Source organism: Triticum dicoccoides, chromosome 4A (assembly GCF_002162155.2).
Source record: "Triticum dicoccoides isolate Atlit2015 ecotype Zavitan chromosome 4A, WEW_v2.0, whole genome shotgun sequence".
In the NCBI taxonomy this organism is placed as follows: Eukaryota; Viridiplantae; Streptophyta; class Magnoliopsida; order Poales; family Poaceae; genus Triticum; species Triticum dicoccoides.
The window spans coordinates 720,122,433-720,130,897 of NC_041386.1; the positions used below are offsets into that span (position 1 = coordinate 720,122,433).

The 8,465-nt window shown below is 44.2% G+C and overlaps 1 protein-coding gene across 1 annotated transcript; it reads left to right on the forward strand.

The window, feature by feature from the left end:
* Positions 1-1,014: 1,014 nt before the first annotated feature.
* LOC119288160 (disease resistance protein RPM1-like) lies at positions 1,015-6,766 on the forward strand. The gene is made up of 9 exons (XM_037567786.1): positions 1,015-1,165; positions 1,852-4,672; positions 4,926-5,014; positions 5,123-5,259; positions 5,345-5,537; positions 5,660-5,788; positions 5,882-5,951; positions 6,043-6,219; positions 6,358-6,766. Exons 1-4 carry the CDS (start codon positions 1,050-1,052, stop codon positions 5,178-5,180), a joined length of 3,084 nt encoding a protein of 1,027 aa, XP_037423683.1. The 5' UTR covers positions 1,015-1,049; the 3' UTR covers positions 5,181-5,259; positions 5,345-5,537; positions 5,660-5,788; positions 5,882-5,951; positions 6,043-6,219; positions 6,358-6,766.
* Positions 6,767-8,465: the final 1,699 nt, after the last annotated feature.

The following is an 8,465-nucleotide window of genomic DNA, read 5'->3' on the forward strand; positions in this document are numbered from 1 at the left end:
CTTGGCTCTGTTTTTTCTTAAGGTACCTAATTGATCTAATGTTTGGGCTTGTTTGTAAACGAAGAATGAGGACGCATAGGGTGTTGTTATTCAAGTTCCGAAAATCTAAGCGGCGGTTCAAGCATGGACAAAAACGACCAAATTTGAGGTTTAGTAACGTGTGAAATCTGCGTTTGTGTACGTACTTCTTGTTATGCTTTTTGACTAAACATATACGGTCAGTGGCGGAGCGTGACCAAAAGATAAGAGGGGGCCAACTTCCATACCAAAACACAGTAATGTGCATGGAAAAGGCCGCTAAGTCAGAGAACCAAGCAGACCAAGTCATTAATTACTGTTGTAAGTGTACGAGGAGATCAGCACTTAACAACCGATGAGGATTGATGTCCAGCGGCGTGAGGGTGCGCGCGTATGCGGCTCCAATCGGTGAGAAGCGGCAGAGACCCAGTTTGGCTAGCGTGTTGATTATGCATTAGTATATAACTTATTTGCACTTTTCAAGGGGGGGTCGCGGCCCAGTTTCGCCTCCACGACGCTCCGCCAGTGCATACGGTGGCAAATCAATTCGAGGCTCAAGCATATACGTGCATGCTTGTTCGCTTTGCTTTAGAGGTTGGCACGCATGGATATGTGCCTTGCGTGGCGACGATCGATGCAATTGCAAAGGCTTCTCAGCTTTGGTTTCCGAGACGCTTTTCGGCTTTCTTAAAGCCTGATGCCTTGTTAAAACTTTCAGCTTTGTTAAAGCTGATGCCTTGTCGATAATGTTGGCAAGAATAACCCAGATTGCTTCTCCTCTCCCCTTGGGGCAACATGTAACCATTTTGCATGTGTGAAGCTCAAGCATATTTTCTTTTCGTGTCGTGCCGTGTACTTGCACCTGCATGGCTAAGCTAGGTTTCCAAAGAAAGAATATTTAACAGATCTACACCTAATAGCTATATATACACGGCAGAGGGCAACCTGCAAGCTACACCAGCCTTGTGATCGAGGCCCCAGCAACCAAATCCGACATCACAGTTGAGAGCAGAACCGGACGTCGAGAGATAATGGCGGAGACGGTGCTGAGCATGGCGAGGTCCATGCTGGACGGAGCCATCAGCAAGGCCGCCTCTGCTGCCGCGGACGAGATGAGCCTCCTCATGGGTGTGAGGAAGGATATCTGGTATGTTTTGCATTCACTTTTTCTTTCTTGGCCAAAGGGCCTTCACTTATTTTGTTCGGGGCACAGACTTCCCACAGCCTCTTACATACTCCCACAGCCTCTTACAAATGTCAGGAAAAAACGACCCCCAACGTTCTTTTTTCTGCTATAATGGATCAATGATGTCTGCATACATTAATGCTTGAAAGAGAAACAAAACGGACGCCGATATTTATTTATTTATTTTGTAGTTGTTCACATTAGTGTAGCAAGTGTGCTTGATAATTTTCGGGCCATATGGGATAGCAGTGCTTCGTCGGTGAAAAAAAACCAAGATTAAGTGTAACATTTGACGTTCAACTTTTTCTTTTGTGCAGGTCAAGATGCTTAAGTTTTTCCATTGAAAATTTGCATGTATCACTCGGGTGTGACAATGAACACATCTATTTTTTAACCTTTTTTTTAATTTGTAAAATCCATTTTTGACACGCAGGAGCATGTGCTCCCTAGGCCAAAACGGATTTCCAAAAACAAAATGTTGTACTCAACTAAAATGTAAGAATGACACCGGGTATTCATGGTAGTCTTGAAATCTCTTCATACATGGGCATTTTATTTTATTTGTGCATGTATGTTGCAGGTTACAGGCTGTGTGAATAGCACCCAGAGCGTAGTAATTAAGTTTCTCTTGAACCTTTGTTTTGTAGGTTCATCAAAGATGAGCTAGAGACGATGCAGGCATTCCTGGTGGCCGCTGAAAGAATGGAAAAGAAAGACATGCTACTAAAGGTGTGGGCGAATCAAATAAGGGACCTTTCCTACAATATTGAAGATTGCCTTGCTGAATTCATGGTGCATGTGGCAAGTCAAAGCTTGTCACGCAAGCTGATGAAGCTCAAAGACCGCCACAGAATCGCCATGCAGATCCGTGACCTCAAATCAAGAGTTGAAGAAGTGAGCAGCAGGAACACACGCTACAACCTGATTGAGAAGAAACAAATTACTAGAGCCATTGATGAGAGGGATTCTTGCTTGGAAGATATTCGCAACCAGTCAGCAAACAACATCGATGAAGCCGAACTTGTGGGGTTCTCCAATCCCAAACAAGAGTTAATAAGTCTTGTAGATGTCAATGCCAACAATGGCCCTGCTCGGGTAGTATGCGTGGTTGGCATGGGTGGTCTGGGTAAGACTACTATTGCAAGGAAGGTTTATGAAAGTATGAAAAACTTTTCATGTTATGCTTGGATTACTGTCTCGCAGTCATTTGTCAGGATGGATCTTCTCAAACTTATGATCAAAGAACTCTTCGGTGATGAAGCACTCAAGAAACAACTTGACGGGAAGGTGGTGCGAGAAGAGTATCTTGCGAGCTACCTCAGAAAAGAGCTACTTGAGAAGAGGTACTTTGTTGTTCTTGATGACTTATGGAACATAGATGATTGGAAGTGGATCAAAACTATTGCTTTTCCAACTAATAACAATAAAGGTAGTCGGATAGTGGTAACAACAAGAGATGTTGGCTTAGCCGAGGAGTGTACCTTGGAATCTTATGGATCATTTATCTACCACCATCAACCCCTAGAAACAAATGATGCCATAAAATTGCTATTAAGGAAGGCGAGGAAAAGTGAGGAAGACATGGAAAAATATGAGAACATGAGGAAAATAGTTACTCAGATAGTAAACAAGTCTGGACGATTACCTTTAGCTATACTCACAATAGGAGGCATGCTTGCCACCAGAGAGGTTATCGAGTGGCAAAGTATTTATGACCAGATCCCCTTAGAGCTAGAGAGCAACCGAAGCCTTGAAGCAGTGAGGAGGATGGTTACCATGAGTTACAACCACTTGCCCTCTCATCTCAAGTCATGTTTTCTGTATTTAAGCATATTTCCCGAGGATTTTGAAATCATAAGAAGGCGTGTAGTGGAAAGATGGATAGCCGAGGGGTTTATTATTGCCAGGAGTGGGGTGAGTGTAGAGGATGTTGGGAATACTTACTTTACTGACCTAATTAACCGAAGCTTGATTCAGCCATCGAGAGTGAACATGGAAGGAATTGTCAAGAGTTGTCGGGTTCATGATATTGTGCGGGATGTTATGATCTCAATTTCTAGAGATGAAAAATTTGCGCGGTCTACATTGGATGATGCAACTGACGTAGCAGGGAGTAACTTCCGCCATATAGCATTGCAAGGCAGTTGGTGCCCAAATAAAGGCTTGGATTGGAACCATGTCCGATCATTGACTGTGTTTGGCAAGAGACCCATGAAGCCGGTACCTTCATTTTGTTCACCCAACTTCAGAATGCTTAGAGTATTGGATCTACATGATGCACAGTTTAAAGTCACACAAAAAGACATCAACACTATAGGGTCGTTACGTCATTTGAAATATCTCAATGTTGAGATGTCTTATGGCCGTTCATATATTTACAAGCTCCCAAGATCCATAGGGAAACTACAAGGATTGCAGACTTTGGACATAAGAAAAAGTAATATCACATCACTACCAACTGAGATCACTAAACTACAAAGTCTTCGCAGCCTCCGTTGCAGAACAGATAGTACAAATTCTAATTTATACTTAGTTTACCCAGTGATCTGGTTCCTGTCCACATTCTGTATGCCTATTCTGTTCCCTTTAGTTAGTCCGCGTATGCGTCCAGACTTTATGATGTTTGTTCACATGGCCTGGACTGGTCGTTTGACCAAGTCTATTGGTGTGAGGGTGCCCAAAGGGATCAGCAACCTAAAGGAGTTAGAGATACTAGAGATTGTGGATATTGAACGGACAAGTAGGAAAGCAGTTAAAGAGCTCGGAAAGCTTATAAAGCTCAGAAAGTTAAGTGTCAGAGTAGGGGCAAGCAAGCAAAAGAGCAAGATACTCTGTACATCCCTTGAGAAGCTGACTTCCCTCCGCTCTCTTTGGCTTTGTGCGGATGAAAGTACATCTGGGAGAAGCCGTGCATCACTCAAGTGGCAGTTGCAGTCTATTTCCTCACCTCCCCCTCTCCTGCGGAAGCTGACTTTGGATGGAGATCTCGGGGAGTTGCCTGACTGGTTTGGGGGTCTGGTAAATTTGGTGAAGATTCAGTTAATATCGAGCAATCTGAAGGATGGTGACAAAAGCATGGAATTACTAGGCGCACTGCCCAAGCTCATGCTCCTTCGTCTTCGTTGGGATTCTTATGTTGGGAAGAAACTGTTTTTCAGAGCAGAAACATTCCCAAGTCTCAGGAGACTTGATATTTCGAGCCTACAGCAACTGACAGAGTTGACATTTGAGGTGGGCACCTCGCCCCTGTTGGAAAAGATAGAAATCATTGGCTGCAGATTGGAATCAGGGATTACTGGTATCAAACACCTTTCGAGACTGAAGGAGATCGATCTGCGAGGTACTAGAGTTGCCAGGCTTTGTGTGCTGGAAGGTGAAGTCAATGCACACCCCAACCATCCCGTGATGCGACTTTCTGAGGACCGAAGCTACCATGACCTGGATCAGCACATCGTGGAAGTATCAGGTGTACAAGCAGAAGCAACGGGGGAGCCATCCGTTCTGGGGCCTGCAGAGGGAGAGGGCTCACAAGAGGCGGCCATGCCGACGACGAGCGACAGGTCAGCTGCTAATTCTCTTTTGTTCAAGCAGTTGGTAAAAACTAGTACCAGCTGAGATGTAGGAGTACGTTATACACATGTTTTGATTCATCTCTCTTTTTCTTTTCTTGTCCCTTTACAGCAAAGATGACCTGCGGACGAAGCAAATGGGGGAGGGGGAGGGGGAGGAATCCTCTCTCCATCCCGACCCAGAAGCAGCAGAAGAGACCTCCTCCACGCAGGTGGTGGCCGTGACGACTGGAAGCGACAGGTTAGCTAATTTCTCTTTCGTGCAGCTAATTCTCACTGAGCTGATGATGTCTTATATACGGTTAGCACAACTGAACATGCTCTTGCTCTCCTGTTGTTGTTGTGGCAGCCAAGATTCTGAAGATGATTTTTGCTCCTGCATTTCTGACGACGACGACGATGCTTGATGATCGATCGATGCTGCTGCTCGTTTCTTTCTGCAGCTCCATTGCAGCCGCTCCTACTGCTCCCGGTCCCAGACTCCCAGTACAGATCAAACATCCCTCTTTATTTCTTTCAATCCGCAATGCTGGTAATAGTTTTTTTTTTGCTTATCAATTATTTCTTACAGGAAGTTGATGTATGAGTCTGCTCTCATGGAATCTCGCCATCACCACTTCGGCTCTTTTTTATACGTGCCCCTCTTTCTCAACCTGGTCTGGAAGATGGCATTATCAATCAACTCATGAATCATGAAGAGCGGCAACCTGCATTCTCTTATCTGCCCACTGCATACAAATGCTGGAAGATGGCTCCTTGAACTGGTCTGATGTGTACTCAGTTCACCATGCATATATCTGCATGTAGCTATCAACTGGTGATGTTTATTATATATACTCTTACAATGCATTTCTATTCTCTTCTGCTTTCTTGCCTTCTATAACAGCAAACATGATCTGTGCCGAAGACGAGCAGTTGTAGTTGATAATCGACCTCTTCTCCGTTCCATTGTTCCGTTCTTCGCTCACATCAATTGAGCCCTGCTGCATGCTGGTCTGTTCTGCCATACACTCAGGTCACCAGGCACCTTAACTGGAAGACCATGGTTGCATGCTTTGGTTAGTTGATTCAGTTTGGGTCTCTGACCATGTTTGTCTCTCTATAACAGGAGATGCTGCTCGTTTGCACTTGTTGCTGGTGATGATACGGTCGTCGGACTCCACCTATCTGCTGGACATGTAAGTACTATCTTATACTGTAAACTTTGTCATGGTCTTCTGATTCGATTTTTCGTTAAGAATTTATTTCTAATAATGCACTTTGTTGCAGAGAGCTCCTTGACCCGGAGTGAACAAACATCCTTACATCTTGTGCTGCAAAGGAATTATCTCGAGTGAATCTGAAGCTTGAATTCCATTTCTGACCCAGGAGAGAGCTAGTTCTTGGTGCCTTGACAGTCAAAGTGCCTCTGAAACGTGAACCGTGAAGTGTTCATTCTGATAATGGGTTAGTTATTTATTTGTAGGTATCATGTAACATTGTTTCATATATGTTTGTAATTTGTCTTGTTCTTTTCAACTTGTGAACACATAATAAAATTCCCAATGAAATAAAACTAATGCATGCTCTGTAAGTGCATTTCAGCTGGGGAGAACTCGTGGAAAATGCAACGGACTACACCCCACAGGAAGCTGCTACCAATGAAGCTGCATATACTGTTATGCTGCAATTGGCCATCACGTTCATCTCTTCAAGTTCTCTGCTGGCTTGTGGCCTCTGATATGGTGTAAGGTGAAGCTGAGAGGGATCGGACATTTCTCCACTGTGAATGGAAGAGGAATGCATTGATCTCGGGGCTTCAGTGTAATGGTGGGTAGTACCAAGCTGCACTGTTGGCCCCGATGAAAAATCGCTTCTTAGGGAACAACATGGAATGGAATGGCTGATGATCTCAACCTGATGAGAACACCTGCAATTTTCAATACAGGCTTCCTTTGTTTTCTAATTTCTAGTAGTACTCTGTTTTTCCAGAGATGCTTAGTTCCTCTCTGTTTGTTGCTGCCGCTATGCTTGTGCTTGTTTGTAATCAAAGAATGAGGAATGCATATGTAGTTATCCAAGTTGCGCAAATTGAAGAATTGGTTTGAATTCTCTCCACCCCGGAACGGCAGCGCACGGTCCAACTCCATGGAGTCGGCAGTGTGGAGCAGAGCAGAGCAGTCCCGTAGTACAAAATCAACCTGATAGAATACAGACCGTCAAATTTGGGATTCTCATCGGTTTTGCTTTGCCAATTACAGTTCTTCGGCAAAAGGCCACGCTGCGGCATACCAAACCCATGGGTTTATTCTGGGGGCAGTATTTTCCATCTGTAATTTGTGACCCATATGTTTCCCCGTCGTCGATAGTTTCACAAAGCTGCAGGCTAAATTGAGCAATCAGCAGGCCGACTAAGACAAAGACCAGGAGCCTTCTGAAGAGCAGGAGAGTAGGAGACTGGCCGCCGCTCGCCTCCCCAACCTCATCATCGGACGCGTCGCCAGCAGCCTTGGTCCTTCACACGCTTCTTCACCGAACGCAGCCACCGCGCCGCCATGGATGGGGTCGCCGGACCGGCGCACTTCCAAGACGAGGGAGAGGTTTTGTGGACCGGCTGCTTGTTTTGTTCCTCTGGGAGGTGTATGGAGCCGTTCGATCGGATCCAGCGGCTGGCGCTGGAGCAGAGACACCGTCGGGCCTTTGGGAGCTGAACGAACCAAGTCTGACCATGGGTCTACGTAGTCCTGGTCCAGAAAATAATGTTTTGTTTTCCGGTTTTCCTCTGGTGGGCTACGTGTCTAATGGGCTTCCGTGGGCCATTTTTACGTTCCGCATTTTTCTTCATTTTATTCAGTGTCCTTTTAACAAATTATCTTTAGTCTATAAATTTTGCTCAAAATATGTTATTCTATTTTTTTTCAATGAAGATGTTTGAGTGTGCAATATTTGTGCCAATTTTCAGCGCGTTCGGAGATCTGAGTAGTTCTCACAAAAAAATTGAGGTCTGCGAAAAAGTTTACAGTTCATGCACTTTTCGGATTGATATTTTTTCCGAGAGCTACTCAGGATGTCCGAAGGCGTTGAAAATTGGCATAGACCTTACGCACTCAAACAACTTCCATGTATTTTTTAAAAAAATACTCTAGTCTTTTTTATTACTGTTCATCGAGATCACATGAGCTTGAGTGGAGAATTGGATATTTGTGTTTTCCACGCCCTCCATCTTACCTCAATGCAAGCTACAAATATTCCCAACTAGCATGAAACAAGACTCTTAACTTCTTCATAGGACATGACATGCTATTTTATTTTGGAGTTAGTTTGCCAAACAAGCCAAAGCTTTGATATTCATTGTAGACTTGTACTCCCTCCGTTCCTAAATAATTGTCTTTCTAGACATTTCAAATGACTATTACATACGGATGTATGTAGACATATTTTAGAGTGTATATTCACTCATTTTGCTCTGTATGTAGTCACTTGTTGAAATGCATAGAAAGACAAGTATTTAGGAACGGAGGGAGTAGTAGGGAAAAGTTCTACAACCTAACAAGGATCAAAATTGGGTAAGTCTTTGTAGAAAGAAAGATAGCACAACGCTACTCTCTTGCAAGAATCAGGGGAGCCACCTCATTGCAATCTTGAATGCCGTTGCAAGGGGGCTGGAGGTGGATCTTGGATATCCAAGAATTTCACTCCTTCCTCAAAATCCA

Excerpts from the sequence above, each read along its gene's own strand:
- LOC119288160 (XM_037567786.1), top strand. The coding sequence starts at position 1,050 with ATGGCGGAGACGGTGCTGAGCATGGCGAGGTCCATGCTGGACGGAGCC. Across the intron at positions 1,166-1,851 it reads GGTGTGAGGAAGGATATCTG|GTTCATCAAAGATGAGCTAG; the intron begins GTATGTTTTGCA and ends TTTGTTTTGTAG. Across the intron at positions 5,015-5,122 it reads GTGACGACTGGAAGCGACAG|CCAAGATTCTGAAGATGATT; the intron begins GTTAGCTAATTT and ends TTGTTGTGGCAG.